This window comes from Polypterus senegalus, chromosome 1, assembly GCF_016835505.1.
Source record: "Polypterus senegalus isolate Bchr_013 chromosome 1, ASM1683550v1, whole genome shotgun sequence".
Classification (NCBI taxonomy): Eukaryota; Metazoa; Chordata; class Cladistia; order Polypteriformes; family Polypteridae; genus Polypterus; species Polypterus senegalus.
In genome coordinates, this window is record NC_053154.1 from 131,986,920 (window position 1) to 132,000,354 (window position 13,435).

General features: G+C 37.3%; 1 protein-coding gene across 17 annotated transcripts in view; it reads right to left on the minus strand.

Moving 5' to 3' along the window:
* The window catches only part of dlg1a (discs large MAGUK scaffold protein 1a), a 562,325-nt gene that overhangs the window by 104,989 nt on the left and 443,901 nt on the right, over window positions 1-13,435 (minus strand). For all 17 annotated transcript variants that reach the window (XM_039758348.1, XM_039758430.1, XM_039758380.1 and 14 more), the window contains 2 exons: window positions 6,979-7,135; window positions 6,440-6,542 (listed from right to left, as the gene is read on the minus strand). In XM_039758348.1, the coding sequence (XP_039614282.1) occupies window positions 6,440-6,542; window positions 6,979-7,135 (260 nt within the window). The remainder of the gene's footprint in view (window positions 1-6,439; window positions 6,543-6,978; window positions 7,136-13,435) is intronic.

A 13,435-nucleotide genomic window follows, 5' to 3' on the forward strand; every position in this document is an offset into this window, starting at 1 on the left:
AAGCCACGCTGTGGCAATTGTAGAGTCTTAAGCCTCTAACGCCGACATTGAGGTTCGATTCGAGAGGGTGTACTGACTATGTATGCAGCGCTACCGATTCATTTTACCTTAGCATCTCCTTGGTTTGGGACGTATGAAAAATATTAGGTTAGCAGAATCATGTTACGTTATTTTTAAAATTTTCCCTTTCTTAGCACAAGCACAGCTGAGAAGCTTGATGCATGTACTCCATAACAGCGTTAAAAATAACGCATTTAATCACACTTTCAATTCCAAGCAAGCGGGAACTTTTGTCAATGCATGATTTCCTGGTACATCCATTACACTGATGCACACATCACAGCTACAAAAATGTTAGAGTCGGAATAAAGCGCGTTCCTACGACTGATCATTTCGACTTCCGAGCGAAGCCTTGATAAAAGCATGGTTTTGTGCACACTGAAAAGCAAGCAAAATTAGATGCATTACAGAAAGCGGACTTTGTGGCTCTTACTGGGGATCATTGGACTTCCGTGACCGTTAGTAATTCTAAATACATCTAATTACAAAATGTTCAATGATCACACTGTTTTAGCCTAATGTACAAAATAATTTTGGCTAATGTTACTCAGAGTTTAAAGAGTAAGCTGGTCAAATTACCTTTTATGTTTCTGACTTATTTTTTAAGAAGAAAACTGCACTTTATGTTGAAATTTTGGTTATTATTATTTAAAGACAATACTATTCTGAAAATGTACTTAAAGTACTTAAACTACCACTTTATTTTTAAGTCTGCCCAATTTTAACCAGGGATGATATTTTTGTTTCTGTTTTGAATTCAAATGCAGTTTAAAAGCTTTTTTTTCAGAAATTAAAACAGCTTCAGTTTACAATATTCATGTCCATGTCTATTATTTGATTCTGTAAGCCCACTAAAACCGTTTTAAATAAAAAAAAAAAACATTTGCGATTTGGGGCAAATTTACGTGTCGATTACATACGATTAATCAAGATTAATTCTTACACAGCCTCTAATTAATTGGATTAATTTTTTAATCGAGTCCCACCTAATATATATATATGTAGATATATATATGTAGATTTATATATATATGTGTATATACAGTATATATGTAGATATGTATATGTTGTATATACAGTATGTATATATGTGTGTGTGTATATATACAGTATGTGTATATATGTATATATATGTATGTATGTTTATATGTATATATAGTTTATATATGTGTCTGTGTGTGTATAAATATATATATATATATATATATATATATATATATATATATATATATATGCCAGCAACACTCATGACAATGACAAAACAATTACATTGTCAATCATGTTACGTTATTATTAAAATGTTTCCTTTTCTTTTTACTTCTCCGCTGCCAATCATAGTATTTTGCTATATATATATATAATATAAATAGATAGATATGACAACAACACTCATATCAATGACAAAACAATTACATTAACAATCATCTTGCGTTATTTTTAAAATGTTTGCTTTTCTTTTTCATAACTTCTTTAACACACTACTTCTCCTGCCTTGGTATTCTACTAGTATATATATATATATATATATATATATATATATATATATATATATATATATATATATATATATATATATATATATATATATATATACACATACACAAGATAACTCCTGTAGCCACAATAAATGCCTTTATTGTATAGACAAACCAGGGGTGAACAAGTTCCTTTCTACTGCAGCCACAGCCACGACACACATAAAAAACATCAATAATAACTCATAAACTTGCAATATTATTTAGTAAAATCACAACATTTTACTCACCAAAAATTTGGATTATTTGTAAACAAAATCCATCTTCCTCTCTTTCCTCAAAAACAGTTCAATTACTCTGTCGTAGGGATTATCCATGCGCTTCAGTTCCATCAAAAAGTCCCTTTCTATTGCCATTGAAGCTAATGCTGAATGTCGAACCTGCCCTGTCGTATTTATGGCAGAAGTTTTAATTCACTTTAGGGCTGAAAATGTCCGCTCGACAGAAGCAGTGGACACGGGAATGGTCCGCCAAATATACCAATGTGAACAGCTGCCCTATGCTCTCATTCAGATTTTTCTGATGAAGGAAGTCAAGGAGATCAGTGGGAGATTTTCCTGCAAAATCATCCATGGCATACATTACAGTCAGTTCTGTTTTAGCCGAGACAGATCAAAAACCGCTCCATGGCTGTTGTGTTAAACTGGAGAAGGATGCATGCGGGAAATTTTTCTTGTATTCCCGAAAATTCTGGGGCTCAAGGAGCGTGACAAACATCAGGTTTTCGTGGTCTTGAAATCTGGTCTGTGTCTAGCAAATAATATAGTCCAGAATCCTAAAATGGAGTTGCCTGCCGGCACTTAAAAGTTTCTCTCACACTTTCGCTGAGGGAGGGTTTCCGCAGTAGCTGCACTTATGAATATACTAAGCACAGTCCTTCATGCGCAAATATTTACCTTATATGGACAGGCACTCAATTACGTGGGAGGTGTGATGAAGCGAGACGCAACTCAGCCTCACACGGCCACCAAGCTGCAGTCTATTACTGTATATGGATGAAAGTAGGTTCCAGTTATGACCGTTACGCGTAAAATATCGAAATGAAACCTGCCTGACTTTTTTAAGTAAGCTGTAATGAATGAGTCTGCCATATTTCAGCCTTCTACCTACACGGGAAGTTGGAGAATTAGTGATGAGTGAGTCAGTCAGTGAGGGCTTTGCGTTTTATTAGTATAGATTCCTAATCAACGTAATTAACCAATTCTGTTCAACCACAGTGACTGTTGTCACACACATGCAAATAGGAGGAAGCTGGAAAGACCAAAATAAGGTAATTTCCGCTCCAGGCCAAGATGTAGTGTGGTGCGCTAAACCGTCATCTGTTTTCTCTGCAGACCAAATACGGGAAAACCTGCCTGATTTCTCTTCAAAGACGTCACTTCGGGTTCCGGAGCCATCTTGAAACATCATTTCCGATCCCAGCATCCAAGAGGACATTACTTCTAGGAACTGGTCTAGAAAGACGCCATTTTGTCTTTAAGAAATCAGTTCATACTGAGAACTTGAACTGTGCACATCAGTGCAACTACTAAAAAAACTTTTGCAGCCAGGTATAATATATGGGTGGCTGCCCAAAACCTTTTTGTGTGTCCAAGGGTGATTTTATTCACACTGCATAAAGTGTCACTTGTTTCAGATCCATTTTATTTTCTATTAGACATATGGAATAAAGTAAAAGCAATGCAACTTCAGAAAAATAAGCGACAGAGGGATGACGTATCTTTTGCCCTAAATGTTGGATATTATTTTTTTAAAGGCTTAATTAAGCACAGTTTTAATCGGAGCCCCGTCTTTTGATGAATAAAATACAATGACTATTGTTATCTGATTTTGCTTCTGATAGCTGGATAAGGACATACAGTGCATCCGGAAAGTATTCACAGCGCATCACTTTTTCCACATTTTGTTATGTTACAGCCTTATTCCAAAATGGATTAAATTCATTTTTTTCCTCAGAATTCTACACACAACACCCCCTAATGACAACGTGAAAAATGTTTACTTGAGTTTTTTTAGCAAATTTATTAAAAATAAAAAAACTGAGAAATCACATGTACATAAGTATTCACAGCCTTTGCCATGAAGCTCAAAATTGAGCTCCGGTGCATCCTGTTTCCCCTGATCATCCTTGAGATGTTTCTGCAGCTTAATTGGAGTCCACCTGTGGTAAATTCAGTTTATCGGACATGATTTGGAAAGGCACACACCTGTCTATATAAGGTCCCACAGTTGACAGTTCATGTCAGAACACAAACCAAGCATGAAGTCAAAGGAATTGTCTGCATACCTCCGAGACAGGATTGTCTCGAGGCACAAATCTGGGGAAGGTTACAGAAAAATTTCTGCTGCTTTAAAGGTCCCAACGAGCACAGTGGCCTCCATCATCCATAAGTGGAATAAGTTTCAAAACCACCAGGACTCTTCCTAGAGCTGGCCGGCCATCTAAACTGAGCGATCGGGGGAGAAGGGCCTTAGTCAGGGAGGTGACCAAGAACCCGATGGTCACTCTGTCAGAGCTCCTCTGTGGAGAGAGGAGAACCTTCCGGAAGAACAACCAGCACTGCAGCAATCCACCAATCAGGCCTGTATGGTAGAGTGGCCAGCAGCCCACCTGGAGTTTGCCAAAAGGCAGCTAAAGGACTCTCAGACCATGAGAAGATTGAACTCTCTGGTGTGAACGTCAGGTGTCACGTTTGGAGGAAACCAGGCACCGCTCATCACCAGGCCAATACCATCCCTATAGTGAAGCATGGTGGTGGCAGCATCATGCTGCAGGGATGTTTTTCAGTGGCAGGAACTGGGAGACTAGTCAGGAAAAAGGGAAAGATGACTGCAACAATGTACAGACACATCCTGGATGAAAACCTGCTCCAGAGCGCTCTTGACCTCAGACTGGGGCGACGGTTCATCTTTCAGCAGGACAACGACCCTAAGCACACAGCCAAGATATCAAAGGAGTGGCTTCAGGACAACTCTGTGAATGTCCTTGAGTGGCCCAGCCACAGTCCAGACTTGAATCCGATTGAACATCTCTGGAGAGATCTTAAAATGGCTGTGCACCGACACTTCCCATCCAACCTGATGGAGCTTGAGAGGTGCTGCAAAGAGGAATGGGCGAAACTGGCCAAGGATAGGTGTGCCAATCTTGTGGCATAATATTCAAAAAGACTCGAGGCTGTAATTGCTGCCAAAGGTGCATCGACAAAGTGTTGAGCAAAGGATGTCAATACTTATTTTCATGTGATTTCTGAGTTTTTTTTATTTTTAATAAATTTGCAAAAACCTCAAGTAAACTTTTTTCACATTGTCATTATGGGGTGTTGGGTGTAGAATTCTGAGGAAAAAAATGAATGTAATCCATTTTGGAATAAGGCTGTAACATAATAAAATTTGGAAAAAGTGATGCGCTGTGAATACTTTACGGATGCACTGTACGTAATAGTGAAAGCAGGTAATGGCTATATATTGGGATATTTTGATGCTTGCCTAGATTTCTTTCATACACTGAACTGTTTAGTCAAATTTTAGATAGTTGTATAAATATTTGAGTGTATGCAATTTTGATTGAAGAATCACTACTAAAAATAAAATTATGTGAAATTATGGACAATCTTCATTTTGGTACAAATCATCTAAAATGAAGTGTCAGGTAGTGTAGATTTAACATTAACTATACCTTTCAATTTTTAGAAACCTGCTAAAAACAAAATACAAAGAAATTCATACTTTTAAAATTTGCTGTCAGTAGTCAGACAACTAAAAATGCTTTCTGCATTTAATATGTAGTTAAATGTATGCAGTTAGTCATATTAATTGAGTGCATCCGATTTGTCAATGCACTAAGGCTCAAGAAGTGGATCTCTGATTAGTTACAACACTCTTTTGCAATTTAGAGCAGTTTGTAACTGGGAAACATTGATCTCTGACAGAGCAAGAGTATTTCATTAAATGCAGTAATCACTCTTTTAGCAATTAGTATGCAGTGATGTAATCATAATTGTGTTTAAAATACAATTAAATATACGGCGCTACTTGAAGCCTCTGAATTCCTTCTTTAACAAGAATAAAAATACCTAAAAAACACTGGGCTATTGCTGCAATAAATACAGTACTGCTTTCCAATATATAAATGCACCAAGAACATAACTTCATGGTTCAGTTTACAGATTTTTCCTATGCCTATAATAAGGATTTTTTTCAGGATGTTTAGCCTCCTGCTACACCCAAATGATATACATGTTTAGAGTTAATTATTGCATCTACATTGGTTAAACATGTATTGATCTGCATATAATGTGCTAGCATCCCATCCAGGATATTCATCTGTCTTGCATGTGATTTTACTGGGGATGGCTATAGCACCTAGCAACCAAGTTATTGATCAGACTGGTCCAGAAAATGGATGGATGGATTGATGAACTTTGAATTCTGTTAGCATGACAGAGGCCCTATGTTCCAATACTGCTCAGGAACTGTTCAAATCATCGATATTTTAACTGATGTATACCTATTGTATAAAACAATTTCCTTGGATGTGTACAAGGAAAATATAGTTTATTAATGATTTTACTTGATTGTGCAAACAATGCAGAAGGGCAGGTTTAAATCTGGATGACTATCATTATTTCACTCCATTGTTTGACAGAAAGTTCACTTGTCAAATACATAAACATTAAATTTAATCTCTTTGTTTTGTGGTTCATAATATCACTTAAACTAAACATCTGAAAAAAGTATAAATCATGATGATAGCAGACAAAAAAACTGAACTCCAACAACCCTTGATATCTTCTAGATATAACTCTTGAAACACACACAAGTACCATAAACAACAATGTACTCACCCTCTGGCCTGTACTGAGCAATAATGGTCACCGTCTGACCAGCATTCTTTAATGCAGCTGCAGCCTGCTCATGTGTGGCATTCCGCAGGTCTACACCATTCACCTGTAGAAAATGCAATTAACATGAAAACGGATATTCAAAAATTCCAAACTTAAAACATTTATTTGAAGTTATGGAACAGTCAAATCATCATTTTATATGGAGAAGACTCTTACAAATATTTAATCACAATAGCCATAAATGATGCTTACTCTGCTTTAAACAAAATGCCTTGCTTAGCCAAAATGGTTTCAAGTTTTTAGTTCAAGGTTTTTGACTGACTTTTTTTATTAATAAGCACAAGTACAGTATTACTTTTTATTTTTGTACAACTAATAAGCTTTACTATTGAATTTTCTAGTCTGCTTAACAGTAATACTAGTTTAAAAAACACCATGAACTTTTACTATTGCTCTTTTACAAATGGTATAAATGCCTTTAAAGGAGAAAGACAGAAAAAAAAAAACAATTGACAAAACCCTGAGGAAACGTGACTTACAGAAATAATTCGGTCTCCTTTTTTTAGCTCTCCACACAAGTCTGCTGGTCCCCCAGCCAAGATAAATGAAATGAAAATGCCTTCTCCATCTTCCCCACCAACGATGTTGAAACCCAAGCCCGTTGTGCCCCTATGTAGCACCACCTTACGTGGTTCCCTAGAAATAAATAATTGCCATAAATTACTCAAATGAACTATTAATTCATTCAGAGTACATCTTTTAAAATAAAGGATAAAATACTCGACTGGGAAAAAAGACGTTAACAGCATAACTTTAGAAATACCTGCCACCTCCAAGCACACAAAGTTAAAAAATAGATATATATTTTGGATATCAAAGGCAAAAACTAAGTATTTCAATGTATATAACCATCCTGGAACTCTAACACAGTAAGTTAAGATAAAAAAAAGGAAAAATTACTATCTGCAGTGTGAATTACATATTCATTGCCATTCTTTTCAGATTAATCTCTTACACACAAAGGAGTTTCTGGCATTTTTGTGCCTGACATATGAAGGTCATCACTTTTTCCTTTCTTTTGAATTGTGGTTTCTCTTATATTTTCAATATTAATGAATGAATAATGTAATTTGTACCACCTTATATTTATACCTTAGTGGAAAAGGAAGTCATGGATTACTACTCAAAAGTTCAAACTGTATGCATTCTGATGAACTTAAAAAAGGAAGATATAAATGGAAAAAATGCTTCAGTTACACTTTGTTCATAAGAATTTTTAGGGGTGACAATAATCATGGAACATATAGTTTTGTTAAAAATAATTATTTGTTGATGAAGTATTACTTTTCTCAGAAAAAAGTATCTCAAAAGGTTAGCGTTCTCACATTTTTTTCAGTGTTAGATTAAGGTAAATCACCAAAAAAGTAAATCTTTATAACCCTCTTTACTCCTCTTTCCTGGGTTGCCAAAAATTGTGGAGGAGACTGTATGTATAGAGCTGCATTAAACTTTGTCATACTTGGATAATTAAGAGGGTCCTCATGTTAGTAAAGATGAGGTTTAAGTCTGAAAAAGCATATTTCCACTCTACAATGTTTGTAATGGAGTGTGTCCCACAATTTCAGAACTTTATTATCTAACCCCTAAGGCTGAAACATTGAAAATCTGTGACAGGAGCATTGTTGGAACATTCAACCCATGACATATTAACAAGCTACTAAATATCTGAGGTCATTTTATATGCTTAGCAAGTCCTAACAGTTGAAAAGAGTTACCTGAAGGATCAGTGCACATTTGTGCTTCCAAGTTGTACATATCATCAAATGACTCAGGGGTATAAGCCCCCCTTCTCCGATAATGCCACTAACACTAGAATTACCAGAGCCTACGAAAAAACACGTAGATCCGCCCAACCTTAAAACACTTCGCACATCTCCGTCAGCGTCTTTTGTCCTTTAAATGTGTGGATAAGCAGCAAACAGCAAGCAGCCTGCTATCACATCCTCCACCCCACACAGTTTTCTCAGCTCAAGTCTGTTTACCTGCATGTCATTTGCTTAGAGTTGTATAGAGTGAGAAGTCAAGTAAAATGACACCTTTTATAAATACTATATCATTATTTGTAACACTTGCATTTCATGTGTGTTCCGTGTCTACAACGATCTATGCACAGTAAACACATTGTTACAACAGAAACGTTTTTCATGTTTTAGTAATAATTGACAAAATGTAGACATGAAGTATATAATGTGTGAAGCCTGAATTCCAAATATCTGTTTTGAGAAGTGAGCTGCTCGTATTCTTACTATTTTAGAATAAAAACATACATTTGATTCCAGTCCGTAACAGCCGGTATAATTTAAGATACTCGTAAAGGTTAGCTTTGTTTGTTTTTTATTCAGTTTTATTCTCTCGGCCGCGTTCACGATCCCAACAATGCTCACAATAGAAATCAATTCTGTAAACCCAATGTTTAAAAAAAAAACAAAAAAACACAAAGTATGGTCTTGATGCTGACAACCTGATCAATTTTCAGCCCATTTCTCAACTTTTCTGGCAGAAGTTCTTGAGCGTGTTGTAGTCTCCCAACTCACCAATTACTTAACTTCTAATAATTTGATGGAACCCTTTCAGTCTTGGTTCAGGGTGCAACACAGTTGTGAAACTGCTCTGCTTTGGGTAACCAATGATTTGCTTATGGCAGCAGACACTGGACAAACCAGCATATTAACTCTGCTAGATCTTAGTGCAGCATTCAGCACTGTCAGATATGACATTTTACTGGCCAGAATGAAGAACATTCTGAGTATCTTTGGCACTGCCGTTCAGTGGTTTATGTCCTATCTGACTGACAGGCATGAGTCTCTTAGTCTTGGCAACAGCAGATCCAGCTCAGTGCCAGTCACACAAGGAGTTCCTCAGGGCTCTGTTCTCGGCACTCCACTCTTCTGTATCTATATGCTTCCTCTAGCCATATCATTTGGAGCTATGGTCTGGGTTATAATTTAAAGTGAAATTTCATCAGGGCTTTTTCAGCTCACAACTTGCCCAAGAGAAGTTAAAACCTGGATGGAGCAGAACTCTTTAAAATTAAAGTGCAACAAAACTGAACTCCTGCAAACTGGCACTAAAGTGCAACTTAAGAAAATGAGCTCCTTCTCAGTCATTATTGATGCTGATCTCATCTGACCTTCTATGCAAGAAAACCTGGCATCAATTTTGATTCCTCCTTTTCTTATTCTGCCCACATAAACAACATTAAGAAACTTCAATTATTAACTTACAATGCTTTAAATGGCCTCACACCAGACTACAACAGTGAATATCTCCATAACTATGCTCCTGTTTAACCACTAAAGTTTTCTGATTCTTTTAAAAATATTTTTTGCCGATTTTAATTAAAAACAGATAACATTCCATACAGTCAAGTCAAATTTAACAAATTAAAGAAAAATTCAACAACCACCCAAGAGAAACAGACAGGAACCAGCTACTGAAGCTACTCTATAAAAGGAGCAAGAAAAGCAACCTTTTCCCTGAAATGGAAGCTTATTCTAAAATGTTATTGATTAGATCCTGCCACATTTTAAAAATGTTTTGAACAGATCTTCTAAGTGAGAATTTAAAATTAAAGTAGCATAGAACATCAGTTACCCACTGACATAAGAATGGTGGGGTGGGATTCTTCCAGTTGAGCAAGATAAGCCCATATGCTAGTAGTGTAGTAAAGGAAATTACAGTTTGTTTTGTTCACTTTAAGGTTGTTTGGGAGTACACAAAACACAGCTGTTTGTGACTTAGGAGTGATAGTGACATCAGGCTGTCTAATAGGCATGCAAAGATTATTGTCCAGAATGTTGTTAATTATTGCACACCTAGAACATGTGACCCAGAGAGGCTGGAGCTAGAATGCAACATTCACAGGTTGAATCTTGCCCTGGAAACATTTTGGACAATTTTAAACGAGATAAATGCACTCAATAAAAGATTTTAAGTTGAATGACTAAATGCTTTGGACATATGGAGCTCGAGTGTATTCCTGTGCATGGCTGCCCTTCCTTTTCCCCAATGTACTCTAGGGTCTTTGAAAGGAAGAGACTTCAAAATGTTTTTATAAAAATTGTAGAGATGCTATGTGAATCTTCAAGACTAATCAATAATTCTTCTGGATTAAAACAAGGTGGAAGGTGAGGAATATTGGGCAGGTTCTGTTTAGCAAAGTTTCTAGCTTGAAAGAAGTGGAGGAATTGTGTTGATGAGAATTTCTATTTGAAGCATAACTGTTTGTAGGATGCAAAGACATTATATATGTATAAGTCTCTTAAGTATTTTAATCCCGGACATTTTTTAGACATTGATTACGGTATATGTTTTAGAGGGTGGAAAAAGGTGGCTGATATGTAGAGGTGCAACAAGATAAAAGTTTTTCTGTCTTAAAGTGCTTCCTACATTGGTTCCATATTCTGAGACAATAAAGGGTAATTGGATTTTTAGTGTAATGACGGCAGTTTGTAATGGTGCACAGAGCAGTTAATATAAAGAAGTACTGAAAGATTTTATTTCTATTGCAGACCAGGCTTGTGATGTGGAAACCAGGGGCACTCCACCTGCCCCAACATCGATACAACAGGCACAGACCAAAGTGCAGCACAACACACAGTATGCTTATTCTTCCTCGTGGGAACCACTCTGCCTTGTTCCCACCATTACAGCACAGTCCCATACACACAATATTTTGTCTTCCTTGTTCCACATCCACTCCCCTCTGGCAAGCTTTGTTCTTTTCCTTCCGACTCTGGCTCCTCAAATTGAGACAACTCCTTTTAAGCAGGTCCTGGGAGAGCTCCAGGTGGCTCATCAGTATTACCTGCAATCACTGCCAGGTGTGGTGGAAGTCCACTATAGGGCTCTGCAGCTCCCCCTGGCAGCCCCCACGGAACCCAACAAGGCTGTACCAAACTTCAACTCCCAGCATGCCCTGTGGGAATCCGTGAAGGCAGTGCCCTGTGGATACTCTTTTCCATGGTCCTTCCATCCAGCTGGCATCCCACCCAGGTAATAGCCATGTCCGCCCGTCACAGTGGATATTGATCAATTTGTGTCCATGTCCTGGTCTTTATAGCTTGTATATTTGCTGCCCAGTAATAAAATTTAAAGTTGGGTAGTGCCATGCTCCCTTCTGCTTTAGGTCGTGGTAGAGTCGCTGTTTGGATACATGGATGTTTCGAATTCCAAATACATGAAGTTATCAATGAGTCTAATTTTTTTAAAAAAGGATTTGTTAATGTATATGTGATGCTTTGAAATAGGAAGAGCATATTGGGAAGGATGGTAACAGCAAATTTCACTTTATAATGGTCCAAAAAGCAAGCTTCAAGTAGGACCTTCTTTGCCTTGCCATAAGTTGGGATCAGACTTCTCAGCTCTTTATCTGTTTTGTCCGGAGAAATGATCTTCCAGTTTGGCAGGGTGCAAGAGGCTGTACCTGTTTCCAATTCTGGCACATTTAGCAGCTGTTGCAGGTGAGAAATCTGGGAAAATAAGAATGCAGATAGTTTGTTTGGCCTGAACTTTCTCAAAATGGACAATAAGGCTTTTTAGTTTGGAGGCATTTGATCCACATATAAGTTAGGCTATAGAGATCTTGATATATGATTTAAAGTCCTCTCCAGTAATTTTAGAAAACAGTTCAGCTCTAAGTTTCACTGGGTTTGGCCTTTTCCATTTTTTAGAAAGACCTTGAATTCTGATGCTTTTCCTTCTATATCTATTTTTCAGTGTTGCAAGTTTGTCAGCAAACATTTTGCATTTTGACTTTGCAGCAGTTGCTTTTTCATCCTCAGTGGAAACTGACTGCTCAACTATTTCAATATGGGTCGTGAACATTTTCTTAAAATCTTCAAGCTGAGCAGCAAGTACTTTAATTTCACTCTCTAACTTACTTGTATTTTCCTGTCTTTTCAAATCAATTTTTTGTAGCATTTCTGTAGAGTGAGTTTGGTCTTGTCCATTGTTGCAGATGGATATGTATGTAGGGGGAGCTCCACTAGCAACTGTGTTATTTTAACCTTTTTTTAATATATCATTCGAAGATATTCTGTATTTATTAGTACCGAGGGGATTTAATAATACTACATGCAAGTACAAGTAAGCATGAGTAGCAAACAAAGGGCTCTGAAGGAAAAGGATAAGGCAGTAAAAGTGCCATCAAAGTCTAAACCGCCCTGAAGTTCATGGCATAGCCTCTGAGAGATTGAGGCAGGCAAGGAGTATCTCTTGACTCCAGGAGGATCAATGGAGTCAAGCATGGCTTTTTCGTCCCCAGTGTCAACTTCAGCTAATTCTCCCTGCGAGTCTGTGATTTTGTCTTATACTGAACTCGCAATTCCACCTACAGAGATTGGGGAAGATCAAAATGCACTCTCCATGCTGTAGATAATGATTGCTGTGCTTGTGCGGAACACTAACAACGTCAGAACGGGTGTAAATTTATGTTACTTGTAAAAAGTAAAAAAAAAAGTGAAGCTTTTTTTCAATTTAACTCTCTCAGTCACGTTCAAGCTCTCCAAACCCCCCCCTCCCCCCTGATCTAACGTTGTCCATTTTCAAATAATATTGCATTAGTGCAATGGTGTTTTCTGATTGGTACTATTCAGGTTATACAATGATTTCTTCAAAATGTCACATACATTTGTCTCTGTTTTTTTTTTTTGCCTGATGCTGCGTTGACATCATGCAATCCGAAGGCGTGAACTTAAATCAGTGTGAGCAGGAACATGCAAGTGGCCAGTTACTGTGTGCTACAACCAGTGATCCAATGCACACATACTGTACAAGGCATGTACGGGTCCACTGAGAAAAGAAGAGTGTTCTTGACTCACCGTGCAGAGGAACTTCGTTGTCACTCCTTACAAGAAAAGCTGATGGAAAAAGAAAAAGAGGATGCAACACCGACCAGCTTCTGTTCCAAGACTGCTGCTTTGCCCAAAGAGTCAG